The 24468-nt window shown below is 39.4% G+C and overlaps 2 protein-coding genes across 3 annotated transcripts; one reads left to right on the forward strand and one right to left on the reverse strand.

Moving 5' to 3' along the window:
* Positions 1 to 254: 254 nt before the first annotated feature.
* Positions 255 to 1656, forward strand: rmi2 (RecQ mediated genome instability 2). The gene is made up of 2 exons (XM_085404367.1): positions 255 to 624; positions 1284 to 1656. Exons 1-2 carry the CDS (start codon positions 336 to 338, stop codon positions 1433 to 1435), a joined length of 441 nt encoding a protein of 146 aa, XP_085260493.1. The 5' UTR covers positions 255 to 335; the 3' UTR covers positions 1436 to 1656.
* Positions 1657 to 2051: 395 nt separating this feature from the next.
* zc3h7a (zinc finger CCCH-type containing 7A) lies at positions 2052 to 24034 on the reverse strand. 2 transcript variants are annotated; one of them, XM_085404366.1, is made up of 23 exons: positions 23879 to 24034; positions 22492 to 22594; positions 18037 to 18076; positions 17639 to 17842; positions 15836 to 15994; positions 13727 to 13807; positions 12413 to 12466; positions 12287 to 12326; positions 11848 to 12191; positions 11508 to 11760; positions 11377 to 11411; positions 11143 to 11287; positions 10845 to 11003; positions 8740 to 8945; positions 7995 to 8095; positions 7654 to 7835; positions 7428 to 7501; positions 5530 to 5663; positions 5342 to 5447; positions 5133 to 5241; positions 4909 to 5042; positions 2859 to 3022; positions 2052 to 2769 (listed from the first exon to the last, which is right to left on the reverse strand). In XM_085404366.1, exons 2-23 carry the CDS (start codon positions 22557 to 22559, stop codon positions 2580 to 2582), a joined length of 2982 nt encoding a protein of 993 aa, XP_085260492.1. In that variant the 5' UTR covers positions 22560 to 22594; positions 23879 to 24034; the 3' UTR covers positions 2052 to 2579. The 2 variants fall into 2 exon arrangements, with proteins under 2 accessions (XP_085260492.1, XP_085260491.1); XM_085404365.1 differs by having other exon boundaries at positions 5530 to 5666.
* Positions 24035 to 24468: the final 434 nt, after the last annotated feature.

Raw genomic sequence — 24468 nt, forward strand, 5'->3', positions numbered from 1 at the left:
GCTCTTTATCACAGCAGACTAAAACTTTGTAACATTCACAAATGGACCTGATGCCCAGAGATCCCCCCTGTGATGCTTACAAACAATACGGAAATGACAGTTACACTAATTAAATGTGTTTTATCTGTGAATTTCCCCTCTATCATATGCTGCCTCCTATTCACCTGCCTGTGATTGAAGTTCAGTTTTGATGCTTTTACTCTGAAGAAATCAGGCGAGGACGTGTTTTATTGCCGGAAAAGAGTGCTGCCACGACTTCCGCTCGTGGGGAGGCGGGAAATGAAAACGCTGTCGCAAGTTGTCCGTCGCTTGACGCCAGCAGCAGTCTGTCAGTGATGTCCAAAGTAGAGAAGACAGACGTGGAAAGGACACGTCCCCCGCCTGTTAAAGTGCTGTCGGGACAGCTGAGGGCGGCAGGGAACTGGGGCACCGCTGATAGCGGGGCCGGCTGTGTAATTAGACTGGGCAGGGGACGCTCTTTGCCTGTCTCGCTGGTGTGGATGCAGGGGACTGTGCTGGAAGTCCAGCAGGACAGAGACACCGTGCTGTTGATGGATGAGACGGGGACTTTCATTGTTCAGGGTGTTAACAACATCCCCAAAGGGAAACCGTGCTTGTCCCAAGGTAACTGACCCAGACCCAAGCTAGATTCTGTTTCAATCCACACAGAAGCTAAAATTTAATTACACCCCCCCGAGAACAATTATTGGCTATTAGGCATATATACCGGTAAGTGAAAAGAAACTGCTTTTGTTGCTTAGTCATTATTATTGGGACCAATTAGAAAGGGGACGTATATTCTGTTTGGTTAAAGAGAAAAATATAGCTTTGTCCCCATTTACTGCATTTTTATCTAGTGACAGAATCAAACACAAAATGACATTACATTCTAGGAGTTATGAAGTATCTTAATAGAAGAAAAAAATCAACAGGATAGACTCTTTTAATTACAAATAAAAAGTAGAACTACTATTGTTAATGAACTCAGACCTGTATTTTAAAATTCTAATACGGTTTTAACACACTGCAAGTTCAAAAGCTGTAGTTGAACAACAATTTTTAAATGAGATCATTTTCACTCTAGATATTAGTGGCCTGTTATTGAATTCATGAGAATCCTGGTTAATGTGAATATTTTCATCAGTGCACAGCTTGTTAGGCTGAAAGGAGAGCATTAATCCTAAAATCTGTAGCAGCAAGCTGGCAGATTTATCTCTCCAACCACGATTTACCGTTGAAATCACTGTCGGTCAACAGTTCACCACTTGCTGCTGTTCTTACAGGGAAATATGTCATGGTGATGGGCATCATTCAGGCGATCTCACCAGAACCAGCCATCCGTGCAGTGAAGATGGCAGACCTCTCGGAGCTTGCTGCACTTCACAGACGGATGTGGAAGCTTGAGGTGGATGACCTGCAGCAGGTGCTGGCTTGAATGCTGGGCTGAAGTGCTCCTCCTCCTGTAGCTTGCTACATACTACTGAAGTGTCAAATGTTACCTCAGCAGACTTAAAAGATGACTTTCCTTTCTGCTGGACTTGTTTGATGGAGGTCAAGTGATTAAGAAAACTGGTGTGTGGCTCCTAATCCAAAGTTGTCACTGGAGCTGTTAGATGGATAACTTAACCTTGACCAAAAAAAAACAAAAAAAAACAACTATCTTCATTGTACTAGTACCGTTTTGAGGTTTTGACTCTTTTTCAGAATACCTTTAAGTAAACATGGTCAAATAACTTTTCAATAATGCATCAGGTCTTTATTAAAACACTGCATCAGTATTGACATGAGAGTTCAAAACTCCCCATTGTGTATAAAGCCATCACTGAGGATTGCTCTGAACTTGTGTTTAATGTAAATGATTTTAGTTCAACTCTAACAATGTTACCTGTAACATACAGGCTTGTAATATATGGACCATTATAAGACAATACAACAATCAACAATGTATGAAACTGCTTTCATAATGATTACAGTGAGATGGACACCTTTTCTGTATTTAGTTACTGGAATTGGGCATGTGTATGCTTAAATAAAAGCCATTTCAAAACAGATTAAAAAAGGAGCTTTATTTGGTGTGGTGCCCATTACATTGGTAACACTATTAGATAAATGGAAAGTGAAGATGACCTATGCTTACTGATTAAAATAAAAGAATGTCAACTCAACTCTTTATTTAAGTAATTGATACTTAAAACAGTAAAAGGTCATTAACATATACAAACTGTTTGTGGGGGAAAAAAAAATTTGTTTAGGTCAACTGTAAGAATCTGAACATGACTCTGATCAAGGTTTACTCATGCTTCCTCCCTCCCCACCATTTTCAGGTATGACAGAATGGTGCACTGCAAAGCTTCTGGAAAGTGTTTTAACACTCAGTATTTGCTTTTAATGATAACACTCCTGTAATTCTGATCAGAGCAAACAGCCATCATTCAGGGGGCCTGTCCTGTATGCCCTCCTTTAAAATCATGCTGTGATCAGGCTATTTCCTGTGCACGTCAGAGGCCCTCAAAGATGACCTGATTCGAGACTGAATACTGCATCATTTGCAAGTGTGCATGAATATTGTGATCACGTCATTATTTAATGTCTTTAAGCAGAAAACTGTATTTTCCAAAGTCATTGTCATTTGGTGCTATAAGATGGTCTTTTGTGGCTTTGGCAAGTTTCATCAAAAGGAATTCCCTGCGCTCCCTCCATTCTTTTAGTTCCTGCTCCCCGTGAGCCAGCTTACACAAGTCATCCTCTGTGCACGTGCCTTTGAGGAACCTGCCAAAGAGTGACAGCAAATGTCAACCATCGAAAACAATCAGACTCGTAACAAGACACATAGTATGCGTTGTTTCTGATAAACCTACCTCTCACAAACTTTGAAAGTGCCTGTGGGAAATCGATACTGCCAGCAATTCTGATCATCCTCAGAGTTGAAAACTCGTTCTTTGTGTTTTTCTGAAGTGATATGCTGCTGCCACTGCTTCTCACTGTTGCAGTTTTTACCACAGAGCCAACAATGATTGCCAGCCTGCAGAAACAATTCCATTTAATTAATTAACAAATAAATACATTTTAGAAATTTCACAAAAATATGCAGAGTAGACACACTAGATCCAACTATTTTCTGCTTCATCAATAAATAGCACTAGGAACAGAATAACATTGTTGTTAATGAAAACACTTTCATGAAAGACAGGATAAATGATGGATTTAGCAATCATGGTATCACCCACTATTTGGCGAAGCCCTGTTACATAAAACTTTCACACTGGCCATCTTGTTCAATTAAAGCTGGATGCGACGAGTGCCGTCCGAATAGGATTGTAAAACCATATGCTAATTGGCTAACACCTATTCAAGCAGAAACCCTGGATAATTGCCACAATGCTTAGAATAACCAACATTTCCAAAAAGAACTTAATGTTCTATACAATAAAACTTAACAAGTGACAGAGCTTGTTGAACTCGACAAGAACGCCTTTTACAGAGGTCAGCTTGAAGGATAGTTTTCCATAGACTTATACAGGATTTGACCTTTGACCTCATGGCCAATAAATAAAAAGGCACATTTAACGAAATTCAGCACTGGCTTTGCTTCCAGTTAAAAAAAAAAAATTAAATAAAACATTCATAATTCAGGATGCATAATTACGGATGTTGCCACTGAACAAAGCCTCAATTACATTCTACTGAATAGGACACAAATAGACTTTCCGCTTATAATTCTGAAGTATGCTGCCTGGGGCGCATGTGTAGCTAGTGCATTATAATGCAAATTCTTTATATACGAATCCACACAGCCACAAAAAAAATATAGACATCCACATCCTCATAACTCAGTCTAGTCTGATGACTAATTTATATCACACAGACTTTAGCGATCACACGGACGCAGGAAATATAATCCAGGCAAAAGAGTGTACTTAAAGTAAGCACAGGCTTGTACTCCAGTCCCCACATAGCTATTCCTCTCAATTCTACCCCAAACTCACATTCTGTTTAAGGATCTATGCCCAAGTATAATTCTTACTATTTCAGCTCCCATTTCGATCGCCCATTCACTCTCTCTTTCAGACACCCCTTCCAAGTATGTATGAACACAATGAGATTCATAACTTTATGCACTCTTTGGCTTAACTTAATGGGGTGATCGTGGCTCAAGAGTTGGGAGTTCGCCTTGTAATCGGAAGGTTGCCGGTTCGAGCCCCGGCTCCAACAGTCTCGGTCGTTGTGTCCTTGGGCAAGACACTTCACCCGCTGCCTACTGGTGGTGGTCAGAGGGCCCGGTGGCGCCAGTGTCCGGCAGCCTCGTCTCTGTCAGTGCGCCCCAGGGTGGCTGTGGCTACAATGTAGCTTGCCATCACCAGTGTGTGAATGTGTGTGTGAATGGGTGGATGACTGGATATGTAAAGCGCTTTGGGGTCCTTAGGGACTAGTAAAGCGCTATATAAATACAGGCCATTTTACCATTTAATTTGGGCAATTTTTGGTCCACGCTTGGGCTTGGTTAACCTTCATACTACCTATCACACCACACCTGGGCCCAAAACGAAAAGCGAGCCAGGACATAATGCACAGCGTTAAAATGTATTCTGGCATGTATGCATCACTCAGTCCAAGTACACTTTAGTGTACTAGTCGATTAAAAACTGCTAACTTATCTAAAAGGCAGAACTCACCAGGAAACAGGAATAATTAGGGACAATCTAAAAAACAAGGTGAAATAGCATCCACACAAATACCATGTTGTTATACATTAATGAAATAGGAATGATTAAACTACCAGGTAGTGTAGTTTACTTGCAAATTAGGGAAAGAACCACAATTTAATAGTCTAGCTGCAAACATCCCTGAGCACAATATTAACTAGATGCCACTGAGCTACATTTCATATCCACTAACTTATCAACTCACCACTTCCTCTGCGTAGTCAGTTGGCATGTGGATCTGTTTCCCATTTTCTCTGACTGAGTTAGTGGAAGTTTCATCACCCCAGCCAGGCCTTTGAGACTGCAGCCATTGCTCATAAAGTTGATCCATATCTCCAACTAAATGAGGGGATATAATGTGTTTGCCACATCACATTCACCAATTAAATTTTACACATTAAGAGAGCCAATTGCTTCAACAAAACTCACTGTTGTTTTCCTTCATGTAGGTCCAAAGGTCTCTTTCTTCCACACTGTGAGCAAATGTGCAGTTCCCAATGTACTGACACTTCTTGCCAGCTGTCACATGCATGCAAATCTAAACAGAGACCAGAAAACATTTGGTCTCCATTATTCGAAATCTGAATATATTATATGTCTGGAAAATATAAGATGGGAAGACTGTGCTGGAAACATACCTCAAATTGAGATGGAATGGGTTTTTTGGTTGGAAGCGGTCTTACAGTTGTCCACTTTTTCCTTTCATGGGAACTTACAAGCACCACCCGCCTGTCTTTTGCCCACCTGAGACAGAAAGACAGCGTGACTCAATAATGACATAATGGATTGTAGTCCCCCACATACACAAAGACATCCAAATACTTACGTGTGTCTTGCCTTGGCTGTGCAATACTTCTTGTTTTTGTCAGCTTCACTTAGTTGGCCGTTTCTCCAGCACTGGCCACAAACAAACATCATCTTCAGATTCGGAGGTCCAAATCTTCTCAGTGCACTGGGAAGCTGCTGATTATATTTTGAAGGACTTGTTAAAATCTGTGACTAAATATAAATTTTCCCTTCGCGACAATGAAACAACTAAAAGAATTAAAGGAATGTATATACTGCAAGGCTAATGACAATGGCAACAGCTTAGCGTGGGGAAAATAATTACAAATTCAGCAGCAGATCAAGTAAGTTGGCTCACTTACAAGGAAATGAACAATGTGTCATGTTTGTAGTACTGTCATTTTAATGGAAAGAATATCAACCACAAATCCATAAAAACCACATTACATATAAGTTATAAACTGATTTGGATATCATTGAGTAAAATAACACTGAATCCCCAAACAAAGCATCTTACAGCTTGGTGGAGAAACCCCTGTTGCAGCCTCTTGTAGTTGGTCACCAGGTTTGCACACATCTCAGGAGGGATTTTGGCCTACTCCTCTCTATAGAAGCTGTCTGAATCCTTTAGGCTTCTTGGCTGCCAGTTGGCAACTCAAAGCTTGAGCTCCCACCGATTTACTATAGGATTTAGCACTAGAGACTGGCTAGGCCACTCCATGACCTTAATATGATTCTTTAGCCACTTCTTTGTCTGTTGGCAATGTGTTTTGGATTACTGTAATGCAGGAAGACCCATCCACTACCCATCTTCAGTGTTCTGGTTGAGAGAAAGAGGTTCTCGTCTCGCCTTCTCTTAGACACTTAGAAGTTCACTGGCAAACTTAAGATAGGCCTGTACATGTTGATGGTCTTTCCAGCCTTGTGCAGGTCTACAGTCTTGTCAGTGACATCCTCTGACAGCCCTTTGGTCTTGGTGGTGGAAAGGTTGTAATGGAAGACATTTCATAGCCCTTTTCCACTAGTACTTACTTGACTCAAGATGTTTTCCATTTCAACGGCGCACCACTTAAATGTGCATGGGGTCATTATAGCAACGTAGCGAAAAGTCCTATGACGTCATTTGTATGCAACACAAACACCACAACGATGGAGATGGCATACCTGCTGCTTGGTGTATGTAGGGACCATGGTGTTGTTTTATTTGTAGCAATTTCCCTTGCTGCCGGGTTTCAAAAATGGCCGTTTTTATTTTCATAAAGGAGACGCTCTCATGACTGATCAAGTGACGTCAATCAGTGGCATGCGGTCACATGGTCGGATTGCCTCAGATTGCTTGGAATCCCAGCCAAGTAGGTACTAAAAAGGTTCCAGGTACTATCACCTAATGGAAAGCCCTTAAAAATGAGTTGAGTTGAGCCGAGCTGACCCAAGTACTTACTAGTGAAAAAGGGCTCTCTGTGAGAGCACAAGTATCTGTAACTGACTAAATGGCTGTTTGCCCAATCTGTGGGAGTCAGAATTCTGTTTGGGCTGTAGGGTATCAAATACTTATTTCACTCATTGACACGCAAATCAATTTATGCAATCGATTTTTTGTTTTGATTGAATTGTTGTCTCCATTAAAATGAATATACCATAAAAATTAGAGACTGTTTATTTCTTTGTGAGCAAAAAAGAAATTCAGCAGAGCATCAAACAATTACTTCTCCCACTGTACTTTAATTCAGGGCAAAAAACGGTCTAAAATACGGGTTCTTCATTTCCTTATTGTTAAATGTAAAACAGAAATGTTTTACACTTAACCCTTAAATTCATATGTCAGAGACAGGAATTTTCCTTTGGGATCAATAAAATTCTTCTTATTGTTATTTTATGTATGTTTAATGTAGAAATACCTACTAGAGAAAGGGAAAAACAAACAAACACTGGTTTTACCTGAGCTCCCTGCAATGAAGCTGTTGCATTCCAAAACTTATTAGCCTCTTGGACAATGTTTTCGTGAGTGATACCTGTGTAATCCAGAAAACCAAATATCCATGTAATTTGATTAATTTTTTAAAAACATAGCATTTAAAATGACAATCTTTTATGGGAAAGAAAAGGGAGCATTTCAGATGCAATACCACCCAGTTCTTGTATCATTTTCAAAGAATAGTCTTACCAAGCTCGTGCTGCATCATCCAGACCTTCAGCTCGATGAGGCTGTGGGCGTAGAAACAGTCATCCTCTCTCACGCAACCGTACCGGACTTCGTGGCGACAAAGATCCAGCTGGCAATGGGGACTCAAGGGTCTTATTTTGGAATACCGGACTGTATTCTCTTTCAAAATGTGGACCAGGCACCTTCAAAAAGAAACAGAGTGATCAAACTCGCAATCTGATAATTCTTATGTATTTCCAGAATATCTTCATATTCTAAGATCTAAACACTGTAAGAGTAAATCCTTTAAGTCACAAATAAAATGAGGATGGTTTCATGTGCTGAAATGGTGACTGACTTACTTATGATCCTCAAAGTCATGCTTTGTCACAGGATGAGAACAAACTGAAGGGTCATCTTTGTTGGTCTTGCTGATTATTCTGGGTTTGTGGTCAAAGCACACCTGCAGAACAGCACATTTCCCATAAAATATCTGTTTTAGGCATTAAACTAACAAGACAATAAACTATATATACACACTTTTATGCTATACACACTTTGATCACCTATAAAACGTGAGCAGCATAAAAAGTGTCTCTCATTCCATTCCAATGAAAATGAAAAATATATTTACTACTGTGGTTAAATGAGCCAGTTTATTCATTTCATAAATGTCTGCATTGTTTTCTGCATTTAACATATTTGAGCAAAAGAATCAATTTACAACGAGGCCAAAGATTTTCTCCTCAACTCACAAGGAAAAAACAAACAAATCCCCACATGGCCACATGCAGCAGCACTACAACACTATCACTACAGTCTATGAGATGAATGCACACTGATAGATATCCTACTTCACCATCTGTGCATCAGCATATTTATTTGAAACAAAACAGTTTCGCACCAAAACATTTAGCATAATATTAAATGTGAGGATTTTTCCCCCTTGAATTTGTATTTCCAATTACTTTTAAAACACTGAACCGAAAATATAAATCTTTTTAAAGCGAAGATTTGGCACTTTAATATAACTTAACCAGAAGTACTGGTCATGCCTTGCATACATCCACACTAGTTTTGGATAAGACACTAAATCAAAATACACACCCCACAGAGAAACATGAATATCCCATGATGCTCCTGCAAGATCTTGGGAACAGTCAACCTGATGTTGGAGTTTGGCCCAAAAGGATCGAAGAGCAGTTCTCTGGAAATAAATCCTTTCCGCTCCAGAGTCCAAACATCAATTTCTTCTTGGCAGTATGCAAATGTGCAGTGGCCAGGATACAAGCAATCTTTTCCAACAGCCACCTCTGCAACACGCAAGGTCACGTTTTATTATCACAAAGAGTGCTAGAAGCAAAGTCAGTCATAAAACATGTTACAGATGTTCCTCTGAAGATAAATGTGTACATGTTCAGTAGGGATAAGTAGGTAAAATAAAACAGGAAATAGCAGTGCTGTTGCATGATTTTTTCCTGCCTTGCTTTTCTGAGTGAAAGGTACAGAGAGGGAATGGGGCATATTGTTGTTGCTCCTTTAAGCCAGAGGCAGACTTAGTCACAGAGCTGAACTGACATCTGTGTTCATGAGAAAGCCAGTGTGGGGGGGGGGGGGGGGACACACGCTACACTAGACACTGACACTGTTGTAATACACGTCATGCCTCTGATTTCAGAATGCTGGCAAGCTTTCTGAAAACGCACACTGGGACAGCATTACGCCACATTTGTTGGTTTTAGTGTAAACAAGCAAAGAGGGAATGGGACCTACTAAGAGGGATTTCTTATCTTATTCAGTCTCTGTAAAAAGGTGGTAAATGATTCGAGTTTAAAGTGGGGCTATTAAGCTTTTCCTTATTTTCTATGTCATGTATACAGTTAAAATGGTGGATGATCAAATAAAATACAGACCAAACTTCTATTTGGGAGTGGCGACCAATCAGAAGAAAGTTTAAAGACAGCGTAGCCTTAAAAGGGAGAGGAGCTGAACTGGTAATTATATGATAATTAAGGTTTTTTTGCAAAGTTATCAAACAATAACAATGCGGAGCTGAAGATGAACATAACAAAATAAGCGCAATGTAACAATGCAAATGTGCAAAAAGAGCTTTGATAATTCAGGTATTTCTTGGCAAAACAAACGTAAATTAATGTTTTGATTTAGTGTAAAGGAGGGGAACTCCAGGCCGGTGTCCTGCGGGTTTTAGATATCATCCTGGGTTAACACACCTGAATCAAATAATTAGTTCATTACCAGGCTTCTGGAGAACTTCAAGACATGTTGAGGAGGTAATTTAGCCATTTGAATCAGCTGTGTTGGATCAAGGACACATCTAAGGCTACGTTCACACTGCAGGTCTTAATGCTCAATTCCGATTTTTTGATCAATTCCGATTTTTTGATCAAATCCGATTTTTTTGTCTGCTCGTTCACACTACAAATAAAATGCGACAGCAAACGCGCTCTAGTGTGAACGCTCAAAGTGGCCCGCATGCACAAAAGAAGATGTCACACACAACGCGCTCTGTTTAGACCCAGAGCAACAGTATTGTTTGACTGATGGCCCTTAATATAAAGACTTCGGACTTCACGTTTCCCAATTTTTGCTTTAAGTTATTTTGTTATTTACATAATAATGTAAATAACCTAATAATGATCCTTATTGCTGTTTAAGAGAGGAGCGGTGCTTCAAAGGATAGCTGCAGATTTCTGTCAGAATCTGCAGATTATACAGTACAAATAAAATGTTCACGTTGTCTTCCCAACAGTTTCACTGACATCTACACTGGATGGCCAGGAAGCGTTCGCGATGTCTTCTCGGGCGCTTCTCTGGCGCTGATAATTGGCTTCAGTCTTGTGTCAGTGACGTAAAAGGCGGATTTAATGCGACTTGACCATTCACACAGCAGTCGCTTTCTAAAACATCGGATATGTATCGGATTCAGTACCACATACGAAAGTGACCCAGATCGGATTTGAAAATATCGGATTTGCGCCATTCACACTGTCATAGCATGATCGGATATGGGTCGCATAGGGTCAAAAAAATCGGATTTGATGCGCTTTCGCCTGCAGTGTGAACGTAGCCTAAAACCTGCAGGACACCGGCCCATGAGGCCAAGAGTTCCCCATCCATGCTTTGGGGAATCAACATAAATAAATGAAACAGGTTGTGAGAAAGGCATTTACACTAAAAATAAATTAACTAACCTTTGCAAATGTAATAAGGTCCAACATATTGAGTTTTTGTTGGTCTGGGTCGAATGAGTTTCCATGTTTTGTCTGGCAAATGCTTGATTCTGCCAAGTAATACATCCTTTTTGCATTTATGGTCTTCCGTATGAAGTGTGTAATCCAACACTCCAGGCCCTGTGAATAGAGAAAATATGAAACAAGTTGCACCAAACCCTACTTCCCATCCCATCCTCAAAGACGGTGACAAATTTGAGCTTACAGCAGAACAAAAAGCAGACAGTTAAATAAGTGTACTGTCAAAACAATTCCTCACCAGTTTTGACATAGCACACTGAACAGGCTTGTTTGAATTCATGCGTTTCAGCTAGGGGGTTCTTTGCTAAATCAACAGCAGCAGGGAGGCCTTTTACATCAGGCATACCCACAGCCATCCCCATTGGGGTGTGATTATTGTTGATCTGTAATAACAAAGAAAAACAATGTGATATGAGCCTGTAACAAAGATTGAACTGATGATGGTTCGATATTATTGATAAACAGTAATTACCTGTGGAAGGAATCCACTTGGAGCATAATCTGAAACTGTGACAGTAGGAGGGGAAAAAATGCTTATTTGTGTATCTGATACAGATGGAAAAATAGTGATCTTAGCCCAAGTAAAGAGGTGAAGTAGCATACCTGGTTTAAAGTCTGATATGCTGAGACTATCCAGAGAGTCCAGTGGTGGTGAAATGGGGTCAAAAGTGTCCATACCAAAATACGCACTTGACCCCGATTTGTGATAGAGAGGCGGCAGCGTTACAGTGCACTGATGTGGACCACTGGGGAGAAAAGGGTTGATGTGCGATGGCATCAGGAATGGACTTGACATGGAACTGCCTGAGGCAATACTGGCAGGTAAAGGAAGAGGCCCCTTCACCGTAGGAATAACCTGACAGAGGAGATTAGGGAAAGTCACACGTCTGTTCAAATATAAACTCACTGTCTTATTGATTTGCCAGGGATTCTGCTAACTAACCATAGTAGATTCGGGGCCAGCTTGGTCCAGAAGATCATCTAGGTCGTCCCCAATGATGTCCGTATCAAAATCTTGACTAGTATCAAGAATTGGGTAAGGCTTACTGGCTCGGCACCCATTTACGAATGTGAGTGCAGGGAGGGGATCGGACGTGGATGCAGACACAGGCAGGGCGACAGATTCGAAGCCTGGAGGTTCAGATGAGGGGACAGATGAAATATTGTTGGTAGAGGGGAGTTCATCCACCACTGCTTCATTCAGAGGTAGGTGCACTGCCACCGGAAGTTGGATGGGAGCTGGTCCTGGAGTCAAAACACTGCTATCCTGGGTTAACTGAGGCACTTCTAAAAAACACATAACAGGATGGACAGATTGAGTGATTTTAGCCCTGGCATCTTTTGATATGCAAATAAAAAGGTTATCAAGGACCAAAACTTACCAATTTCTATATTTTCAACCGAATCTGAGCCATAAGAAAACTGGAAAATACAAATTGTTATTGATCACCTTGTGTCTTGGAAAACTACTGCTACATATTTTCTTTTGTGTGGCTGAGGTTGCTTACCTTGTCACATGACGCATCTTGATAACTTGATCCTCTCAAAACATTCAAGGCAGGCTGTAAATAAATAAATTAAATCTTTTTATGAATTCACTTCCTTATCATTCGATTAACACAGCAATTCATTGAAAACCACCTCCATGAATCAGAGTGGTTTTACTTGTTTTGAGCGTAACCGGGGACCCATTATGCTCCAAGCTGGGTTTTTTTTGGACAGAGCAGTTTTAGCTCCTTTTCCTTTAAGCAAACTTTGTTCTGAGTGGCTATTCCATTGTGAACAGAAAGTCTAAACAACAGGTGGTCAGGTGGAGTATGTGTGGAGAGCAGGTGTGGGCTCACAGACAGGGACAACTGCAGTAAGCAAAGCAACTGATTAGCATCACATTAAGCCAAAAGTTGTAAAATCTGACTCAAGCTTAACTTTTAGTGCACTCTGAATCCTGAGCTTTTGGATTGTAGGGATTACACGTTTATGTCAAATATTTTAGCTGCCTTAAGTCTGACATCATCATCATTTCCAGGTCCAAACTCAAACAAACACTGATATCGCAGAGTTAAAATTGCCCTAACTTGTCAATAAAATGTTCCGTGTGGTTGCTCTCCCACGTGTTACGATAAAGTTTAACATCCAGGTATCCATGAAAAAGGGGCTTTACAGGATTGAAGTGTAACAGAACCTAAAGTCAGCAGGAAGTTAGCTTGCTAGTTTCCATCTAAAGTTGATCCACCTTGTTCTGACAGAGGGATTTATAAATAAAACAAACAAACAAAAAAAACAAAAAACGTGCAGCTCTGCTCTCTCTTTGAACATCAATGGAGACTGAAAACTAAACAGGAATGGAGGATGAACGTTAAGTTGAGTGTCCCTGTTGGGCAGAGACAGATGCAATCATGTGGCAGTGAAAAAGATGCTGAAAACAGACCAAACTTCAGTCAAGAGAATGCCTGTGATGATCGATCCACAACACAGGGTTAGTCATGCACCTACTGAGCCTCAGAGATATTCTTTTGTGAAGAATAGTTACATCGCAGGGTTTTAAAAACTAAGCCTAAAGATGTGATACATATGAACTGTGCTAATGAACAGCTAGAGAAGCATACAACAATCACAGGAATTTTTTAAGGGGTTTGTTTATAAATAAAAAAAATATACAGAGCATTGCAACATGTAAAAAAGAGAACAGCCTTAATGAACACAGTAGGAGCTTGGACCCAGAAGCAGGGTTTGTAAGTCATTGCTTAATTAGCGGATATACAAAAAAATAAAGAAAATTCTGAAAAACCTAACAGGTCCCCTTTGTCATCATACATCCATACCTTACTCCTCACATAAGCTTTACGGATTTTCAACCCCAAAGTTTTGGCAAGGTCCTGAGTCAGCTGTGTGACACTGGAGTCCTGGGGAAACAACATAGGACAGTTACCGCCTTTGATTCTTTATGTTTTACAGCTATTAATAATCTCCTACATCCTATTCATGTTAAATTAAGATTTTTTTTTTCCTCGAAATTTTTCACTGCACTATTTTACCAACCTGGAGAGTCTATCTAAAATTAAATCTGACAGATACCCCCCTCCATTCATAGTATTCTATACAAATACATGACAGAAACATGGTGCAGTTGAGACCACTACTTTATAAAGCAGAGCTTCTTAAAGCATGGCTGTAATACAAAGTCTTCCTGACATTTTTTGTATCCAAGGTTACATTTGCAGTCCTTCAAGCAAGCAAATTTCTGTACCAGAATGCGTACAGAGGTTAGGGGAAAGAAAGGGTGTGTGGGTGGAGGTGGACAAAAATTTGGCTACAGACCAAACTTTCTTCATTTTTTATATTATCTATGATGATTCAAAGTGCACATGTAGAATTACTACTTTTATACCTTTCCTACAAAGATCCAGTGAATGTAACAGCACATGTTCATACTTCTGGTATATGGTTTATGCAGCACAATACACCTTTTATGAAAACAATCTCTAACTCACTATAACAAAATCTTTAAAATCTCTGTCTGCAAAATACTCCTACACGATCAAGAGTTAAGCAGACAAACTTGGCATACAGGTATGTCTGCCCCTGAAGGTGCTTCTCTGTCATATAGGCCATATGGCCAAGCAACCACCTACCATTAGGCTAAAATGACCAATTACTGGTGATTTATGCTTCTGATACGTCGTAACCTCAAACTCCTATAAAAACCCTATGGTCTCTGCGCTCTACAAAGTCTACCTGTGGAAGTCTAAAGCAGGCCTTTGTTATGGTCAGGTTTTTCCCCCTTCAGGGGCTAACATTGTTGTCCCTCACGCTTTTCCACATCTTTGTATATTTCCCTCGTATACGACAATTGCCACGATTACCCTTCAAGAATTTGCTGACATTTGTGAATCCTTATGTTGATGCTATGGTTGCTATTCCTTTTATTGAGAGGATGATTGTTATCCTCTCATTGATAAATTCAAAAAGTGCAGCAAAAAAGCAGATAGGAGGAAACAATGATGAACAGGCCAATCACAATATTTTGAGGCTGTGCCAACTTGACATGTAGCTACATTTCTCGGGCGGCGTACGTAAGGCTATGCCGTTTGAGCGGTTTGTAGTTACGACATAGATGGCGTATTTTTCCTGCTGAAGCATAAATCCCCAGAAAGAAGGGAGACCCAGGGGGAAATAAAGTTCCAGCATTTTATTTATTTCTCTCAGCTGGGACACAACCACAAGATAATTAACACAAAGCACCAGCACAAACATAAATACCTGCGACAATGTCAGCCATTTATGTAGGTTTAGTTGTAAAGAAAACTGTAAAGACTCCCCACAGAAATCTAAGTCAGGCCTTATTAGCATTTATGCACTCGTAACACTTAAAGCAGAGTATTGTTTTCATTTCACAGCATTAAGTAGGAATAACTCAGTATTCATTTGAATCCAATTTTATTTATATAGCACCAACATTAGCCACAAGGTGCTCTATACTGTAAGATAAAGACCCTGCAAGAATACAAAGAAAACGCCAACAATCAAATGACCCCCTATGAGCAAGCGCTTTGGCAACAGTGGGAAGGAAAAACTCCCTTTTAGCAGGAAGAAACCTCCAGCAGAACCAGGCTCAGGGAGGGGCGGCCATCTGCCACGACCAGTGGGGGTTGAGTGATTTGGCAACATTTGGTAATTTAAAACTTCTCCTGAGCTGAGATTTGAGCACTATTTGTACGAAAGGAAGAGAAATCAGTAAATTAAGATGGCAGAAAGCAAAACCGATTGCTAATTACACTGAAGACCAGGGTATATCAGTCTATGAAACTTTCTTAAGTCCCGCTCATTTGCTAAAGCAGTCATTTGGTGTATCCTCTATATATATCCAGTATGAGAATTACTAGCTAACTTGTCCATGACAAAAAAAAGGTGGGGTGATTGGGCCTCCTTACCTGAGGCACTGCTAGAGAGCATTTGGCAACAGCCTCATAGGCCTCTTGATGTCGCCCCAACTCTTTCAAGGCTCTTGCTTTTCTGTACAGAGCTCTGTAGTTGCCCTCATTCAACCGGAGAGCCTTTTCACAGTCTTCTAGTGCTTGGTCATAGAGTCCCTATGGAAAAAAAACATGTTACATAGTAAGAATACTGAGGCATGGTCTGTGTGCACAAAACAAAAGTTTCCTGTGTCCTAAATTGACATTACACGTTCAGTGAGTTGACTCAGGTAAGGGTGTGGTGTGTTGTTTTTCCTCCCTGAAGACAGCAGAGTGCTTTTACTGCCATGTAACATGACTCAATACAGGCAAACACACTAACAGGAAAGTAGGGTTGATTTTCCACCAGTTTGATTTACTGGAACCCAGTCTCTCCCATTACTAAGTTACATTTTGATGAATGAAACCTACACCTTTCTGGTGTATTGTTTTCAACTAGTTTCAAATGGATTTAATACATGACATACACTATAATTTAATATCTTAGAGCAAGACTAGCCATTTCTTAAGATTCTTTGTCTTTGTGCTAAGCAGTTGCTATCTGTATTTAGACTTGAGAGGTATTACACTCACAAAGAAAGAAAGCAAATGAGCATATTTCCTAAAATGTGACATTTTAAATATATTTTATTTTTTCTAAATGCAGAGTGTTGGTAACAATTTAAATCAAAGTTAAAAGCAGCACGTGTTATTAAATCACTGTCCAAAATCGAATCAATCTAGTGTCAGCTTCACCAGTACAGAACAGAACTCTTGGATGTGTTTTTATAAAGACCAAAAATATATATCTGGCATAAATCGACCTGGTTATCAAAGTTAAACACCCCACACTCAAGAAGAGATATGAAAAAAAGAAAAAAAAAAAAAAACCCCACATGTTTTCAGAGGAGCTAAGCACAGGGTTAAACAGGGGGAAATATAAACCGTCTGTACAGCTATCATCACGAGGAATGCGAGGACCCTGGACAATATCATGGATGAGCTCAGAGCAGTGATTAAGTTCCAGAAGGAATATGGTGAGTGTAGTATGATGTGCTCCAGAGAGACATTGCTACACTTTCTGGACTGCATTTAGACTGTGCTGAGCCCCTGGAATGTGTCCATCTTACTTACAGAGGAAACTTTCTCCTGTCAATGCAGTCTGAATTCAAACTGAATTCAATCTGAACACACTGTTTGTATTCCTTCACTACCAAATTGCTCTGGCAATCAGTTGAGCAACCAAATTTGGCACACAGATAAATCTTAAACCCATTAAGTTTCTTATTTACATGGCAAATAATGACATTATCATGCTGCCTAGCAACCACATACCACTGGGTTAAAATGACCCATTTCTAGCATTTATGCACCTAAGAAACCTTATTAAAACATTCTGTCATTTTAATTTCACAACATCTTCCCATCCACAAAAAATTGAATAGTGCATGACATGTGTCATAGCAACCATCTACCAACAGACTACAATAACAATTACACAGCAGAGCAGGGGAGCAACAAAAAAAAAAAAAAAAAAAAAAAAAGGGCAGTAACTATATTTAACTGTATTATCTCAATATGATTAAGTAAATCACTTTGCCAACAGCACAAACAGACCAAACAATAAGGTAGCTTGTTTTTCACATCCAAAATTTTAGTACAGTATCTTATCCTTAAAGTTTTCCTTCTCACCATTATGCATTTTGCTAACAAAACTAATATGTAAAATTTAAGAGCAAAGTTTGAAAGTGACTTGTGATCAATGTCGTGCTCACAACTTACCGGAACAATATTTAGGTATGCCGCAGCTCGATTTGCATACAGCTTTTCTAGTAAACCTGTTTGAACACAGATATCTTCTGATTCAGCATAATCTGCTATATTCAGTGCTTCAGTAAACATCTCGATGGATTTTGTCCATTCTCCTTCCCTAAACACGTCGTTTCCTTCTCCAAACAGATTCCACACAAGGTCCTTTATGAACACCTGGAAAATTTAAAACATACAAATAAAACAAAACATACAAAGTCCAGTAATATCGTAATACGTCTTTACACAGATGCAGGAAATTACATGTTGCCTTTTATTTTTTTACCCAATAAATTAAAATAACGTCAAATTTGTTTAACTCAAATTTTGATGGAACTGGGTCACCGTACATTCAAATTTACACTGCTTACCTCATACTGCTCCTGACTCCCAGGAAATGGAAGGGTTGATCTAGAAGAAAGAAATAAAAATGAAATTACAAAGTGCCAGCCATTAAATAAATTATGTATGTGTGTGAGAAACTGTAAATTACATTAATTACGCTGATCTTTTTTACCCTTTTTTTTTTTTTAAAGTAAAACATCCTAAAAACTGTATTGAAACCAAACCATCCATTTTGTAATCGGAAGGTTGCCGGTTCGAGCCCCGGCTCGGACAGTCTCGGACGTTGTGCCCTTGGGCAAGACACTTCACCTACCGCCTACTGGTGTTGGCCAGAGGGGCCGATGGCGTGATATGGCAGCCTTGCCTCTGTCAGTCTGCCCCAGGGCAGCTGTGGCTACAACTGTAGCTTGCCTTCACCAGTGTATGAATGTGAGAGTGAATGAATAGTGGAATTGTAAAGCGCTTTGAGGGGTCCCGAAAAGCGCTATATAAATGCAATCCATTATTATTATCATCATCATCATCATCTACTGGTTTGGTTCTGACTGTATTGTTAAGTTATACTAAATAGTAGTGACTGCCAGGAAGTAAAATTGTATTACGATTCTAATCAGGGTGTGGTTTATGTCACAAGCAGTTCACAAACCTACATTTCATTTAGATGTCAACACAGACCTACAGTCATTATCAAGCTTAATATCATCAACAGTCATCAATTATTTGATGCAATGTTAAACTAGCTGGATAAATTGCTACACTAAAAGGTTCCATTGTGCCATTAAATGCTATCATGGAAAAGTTTGTCTTTTTTTTCTCAAAGGCTGTTTTCCACTACAGCTGCTGCCTGGTATGTAGAGTTGCATTTCTTCTTTTAAACAGTGGAGTAGGAGGGCGATATATTCTAGGCAGTCCTTTCAACCAAGGCATGATGAGCTCCTCTGCATACAACAAAATACCACTTTGCTCGTTGCCATGTTTTTGAACAATTAAGTATTTAATGATTCGGTGTGAAAAAATCTAAGTGGCAGACCTATTTCATTCATCTTTGTCAACTTTACACACACAGACTACATCACAGTGACGGCATTCACCATAGTATTTTAAGTATCACTTTTGTTTTAAAACAAAATGCCCTTGGTGGATTAGATGAAATGAAAAGCTAAACTGCTTTGCTCAGCTCTAAAACAACATGTGGTCATAAAGGAATTCTGCCTGATGCTTGAATACGAAGCTAGAAACAAAACTGAAGTAATACCAGTAATCGGCTGTCTCTCTTACCTCCAACTGATATTAACAACCCAATGAGATTGTGGTGGACTGTTAGTTACTCTTAAAGGGGGGGGTAGAAAGACAAGATTTTATTTTCAATCTGTTCCTTTACAATCATCCAATGGGTATTGTGTTATCTGACTTTAAGTATTTTAAGTAGCGGAATTTAAGTATTCGGGGTCTTGTTTGTGAGTCAGCAGAGAGGGGGGCGCGAGATCGACAGACGGATTGGCGCTGCAGCGATGCGGACACTGTACCGGTCCATTGTGGTAAAGAGAGAGCTGAGTGTAAAAGCAAAAACTCTCGATTTACTGGTTGACGTGCTTACTTTCACCTACAGTCATGAACTTTGGGTAGTGACTGAAAGAACGGTATCGCAGATCCGAGCGTTAAAAATCAGCTTTCTCCAAAAGGTGGCTGGCCTCTCCCTTAGAGATAGGGTGAGGAGTTTGGCCATCTGGGAGGGGCTCAGAGTAGAGTGAAGAGCAAAATAGTGTTTAAAAAAAAAAAAAAAAAAAAAAAAAAAATAGTGTAATATCATATGAAGAAGCCATGTGCTACATGCTTAAAACCTCAAGAAATGTATTTATATTGTGTGACAGGATTACACTGTAGGGGGGACGTCAGGGATGTCACCAGAATCAATACTACTTATGATTCCATACCAACATCCACAGGCGATGTATGCACAGAGGTGGCCATTCTTCTGAAACTGAAGAAGGATATAAGTGTTCTAATCTAGCCAAACATGCTGAAGTAGAATACTAGAAACAAAGCCCACAAGCACAGGGAAAAATACAAATGGGACAGCAAAAACTACACTTGGAAGATGGCAAGTAGTGCAGCTCTGCTCCAACTCAAGAAAGGCAGATTCAGCTATGAGAGTACTTTGCACTCAAGGGTGGCTGACAAAGGGATAATGGTTCACTCTTAAAAAGCAGTGTTCAAATAAACCAAACCTTCCACGACACAATGGAGCTGTGATGTCAACTCTGAATGATCAGATTTAGGGCGTTAAGTTGGTGCATTGCATTGATGTCTCATTTATGTTAATGTTTGTACGATAATGTTTAGGTTTTTACAGTAATGTTTATGTTAGCTTACCTGTCGGAAAACTTCTCAGCATGATGCTTGCTAAGCGAACACTATGTAAATTTTGTTAGCCAATGAGTGATACGCAAGAGGAAACAATTAAACAGAAGTAGCTACAAACTTAAGTCCCCCCCCTCACACATTAACATTTCTTCTGAATAGTCTTTCACCTATCTTTAGGTAGTTAATCTGTAGGTTGGATCATGTCAATAATTATTTAGTTTAATTGACATTGAACACTACGCCATCTGAGAAACTATGATATATAACTACATTTCTGATAAGTAACAGTTTTTTCTAATTCTGTTTTACTAGTATTAAGATGAGTTTCCAGGCTTTGCACCTCTCAAATGCCTGAAGTAATGACAGAGAGCATCTTTAGGATGGTTATCAGCATCTGGGAACATCATCTCAAAGATAAGAGCAAGCGTCACTCCAGAGCATGTTCACTGCAATCGTGAATTCATGAGCTGGAAAGAAAATCTTTTTGATTTAATTTAAACCCTAACTTATGGACAGAAGCCGTTTTTAATTTCCTATTTGCACATTAACTTTTGTTTAAATCCTACTAGCAATTTAATTTGTATTACTAACCTTTAGTTGCAGCCCTAATGCTGATGTAACGTAGCTGTAATATTAGTAGGCTATTCTGCAAACATCCTAACATTTCAGTCTGTATTCTGTCAACACAACATGCATGCATTTTAAATAAAAGATCTGACTCCATGTTTTACAACAACTTTTTAATACATATTTTGTTTAACTACATAAGAGGATCATTTTGTTTGAGTATTGAGAATCATGCGATTCTATTGAGTACTGACTACTAAATGTTTTGGTATCGTGGCATCACTATATATGTTAATGTCAATGATACCCAAATTCAAAGAAGGAAAAAGTGAGTCAAACTGATGTTAAAAAAATGTATGTATGTATATGTAAAAATTAAAAAGTAACTTGTTTGAATACCCAAGTAATCTAATATTCTGATACAAGGATATAAACTATTATTGTCACTGATTCCTTTTGCCTATGAATTTTGAGCTTTTGTACCAGCATGTTTCTCCCACTGTTTCTGCCTTAACCTGGAGTAATGAGTCAATGAACCTCACCTCTGACCACAATACTGAGGAGAGTTGTTGAGGATCTCCTGAACCTAAGTAAGCACAGCTCATTACTCAAATTTTCTTTGAAGTGGGTGTAATGTTGTTAATGACTCGTAAACTTAGCAAATAAACTCTCATACGGTCTGACAATGTAATCAAAATGTGAGTGAAAGTCAGAGTGTTTTAGGACACTGGCATAACATTAGCTTACAGCCATCTATCGTTAGCTGTCCAGAGACAGAAGGGCTGCAAGTCTGATGACAGCTAGTGACAATAACTTACTGTGACAACACTCATTATAAATAAACATTATATAGAGTTTTCTTTTGTTAGATCCCTAATTTGAAATCAAGAGATTTCCTCCTCACATCAAGGCTTGAAGTGAGGAGGAAGTCGATAAGGTGGAGACGAGGGAGGAGGCGGATGAAGAGAAAGATGATGAAAATTTTAATGTACGAATCTTAAAACATAAATGAGAGATTGTGGTTTTGCAGACACGTGATCGCTTCCCATGTGACATGAACGTTTCGGCCATTTTAGATGTGTAGCAATCCTGACACGTCAAGTAAGTGAATAACCTACTAAACATTATTATGCTAGAACCCTATGTTTACTTTTAAGTATGGCAACTAACGTCAGTTCAGGAGTGGGGAGAAAGAGGATGAGAGCAATGAGCAGGAGAGAGTAATGGTGTAGGAAGCAGATGAAGAAGAGGCAGTAATATAAATATGAAAAAAAATATATATATACAAGTTATTGGATGTGATCTCTACCGGTTATCACATCTAATGAGGCGGACAGCTCTTGAGCAATATGCACATGACATCACATGCAAAACCATAATAGAATGAAAAACCACACTTTCACAGACCCTAATTTTTTGTATGTAAACAAACCAATAAGATGATTATCAGATTATCAAAATAGTTGCCAAAGCTGACCAAGACTAACTAATAAATGGCTCAGGAAAACAGTCACACACTGAAGAAAAAGAAACAAACCAGGGACACTTACTGGATGAACTGGAGGCCCTTTTGAATCTCCTGCCAGCGGGTCCTTCTGTCCAGACACGCTCCAGACATGTCTGCGTGTTTTGTCCCTTTCCCTCAGTCAGCACCTGAAATTGTATCAGAATCAGAAGATTCAGTAGAGTCATTTTAAAATGACAGGTGAAAACGAAATAAATAAAAAATTACTTCTCATCATTGACTGGACACGGGCAGATTGTACTAACTAAAAAGCTCCTTTGCTCAGTGTTAACCGTCAGTATATGATTTCAACTTATCAGGGGCTTCTTTGCCGCTTGCCTTCCATTATTTCTAGCTTCCGCATTTAGTAATGACGACATGCTTTTAGTTCCGGAAAGTGACGCTAAACATTTTGTTAGCTTGCGAGGTAATGACAGTAACAACAGAGCAGATACGGGTTAGTATAATGTAGAAGCCATAGAAAGCTACAAAACCTACACACCTGAAGAGTTTGACAATAAGCAGAGCCGTTAGGACCCATTTAAACTTAGCATCTGGAATCAAGCGCTCCATCATCGGATAGCTCATTGCCTCATGTAAATATTTTTGGGTTTGTCACGAAATTCATCAACACAAAGTGCACACTGTGTGCTAAACAATGTGCACAAGTCTTCGAGCATTTATCACCTTCTGACAGTACTGCGGCCACGGCGCATAAACCCGGTAAATGAAGCAGTCAACCCTGGATGGTCATAAATAACATGATATCACCTGTCATTTCTAAACATTTTCAAAGGCACTTCTTAATTGTGGTTGCTAATCGGAAGAGAATATGGGCTGCTACCGAGTCATGCGGACGGTTATACTAGCTTTAGACAGTCACCCGTTATGTTCCATTAACTTAACAGTCGGACCGAAATTAACTTTATTATTGCAGTGCTTTTGTGTTTAGACACGCTTTTTTTTTCTTTCTAGCCACTAAGCACTCTCCTCTATATGAAGACAGCACTGTGTGGAGAATACATTTATTTCAACAAAGTTTTACAGGAGAGGAGGGAAAGCGCTTCGTGAATGTCCGATAATGGGCGCATAACAGTTAGCGCACGTGTGTTACCCGCGGCCAGGGACCGTCCAGTTCTCACCAGCCATCACCATCGGCTAGCAAATATTAGCAATTTTCATACTGTTCCAAAATATACCGAAGTGATACAACACACGTCTTCTATGTATGCAGAAATACGCGGACGTTACCAAAAACACGACGCTACTCGCCTAAGTTTCTAGGAAGTAGACTGAACCTAACAAAGCATAGGCATGCCTAAGTTAAACTAGTTCCTCAACGCAAACAATAGCGAGGTGTAGCTGATTAGCTGTAGCTAACACACAATAAATATCAAAGAAATGGATAAGAAGTAGCTGTCGTTCACACTTACATGAATGAGTCTTTATTCCGCACAAACCTTACATCGGCTATCTAAAGGGAGGGAAAGTGATTTTTCGTTATAGCTAAAAGAACTTGGCTAAATGTGGGATATCGCTGAAGGCCGCCCTTTGCTTCTTTTTCTGCTCTGAAGCAAGCGAGCGCAAACATCGAGTCCATTAGCTCTGGTGCCCCTACAGGCACTGAAAGGTTGTAGCAAGTAGGATTTAGGTGTGTGGCGATTAATAATAAGACAAAACACGTGGATATTTGTTTATTCTTATTAGCAACAACCTGTCCAAAGTGTACCCTACAGCTAGAATAGTCCCCTAATCATTGGAATCAGTGTAGCTTACAGAGATAAACTTTTATGTTTTAGACTTAAGGTTTTTTTTTTATTTATTTTTTTTTATCTTTTTTGTTGTTGTTGTTGTGATTTTTAACCAATACATTAAAATATACATATGCAGAAATTATAGCTAACTGTATAATCTGCATATAATTTTACAATATATTATATAATAAACTGATTGATTCTTTTTTCTTTCTTTTTTCCCCTTCTCTCAATCCATACATGGGGCTCACCATAATTCTAAGATTGTC

The sequence above is a fragment of the Rhamphochromis longiceps genome, linkage group LG4 (genome assembly GCF_057381845.1).
Source record: "Rhamphochromis longiceps isolate RC_006_pf linkage group LG4, R_longiceps_female_GT1.1, whole genome shotgun sequence".
NCBI lineage: Eukaryota > Metazoa > Chordata > Actinopteri > Cichliformes > Cichlidae > Rhamphochromis > Rhamphochromis longiceps.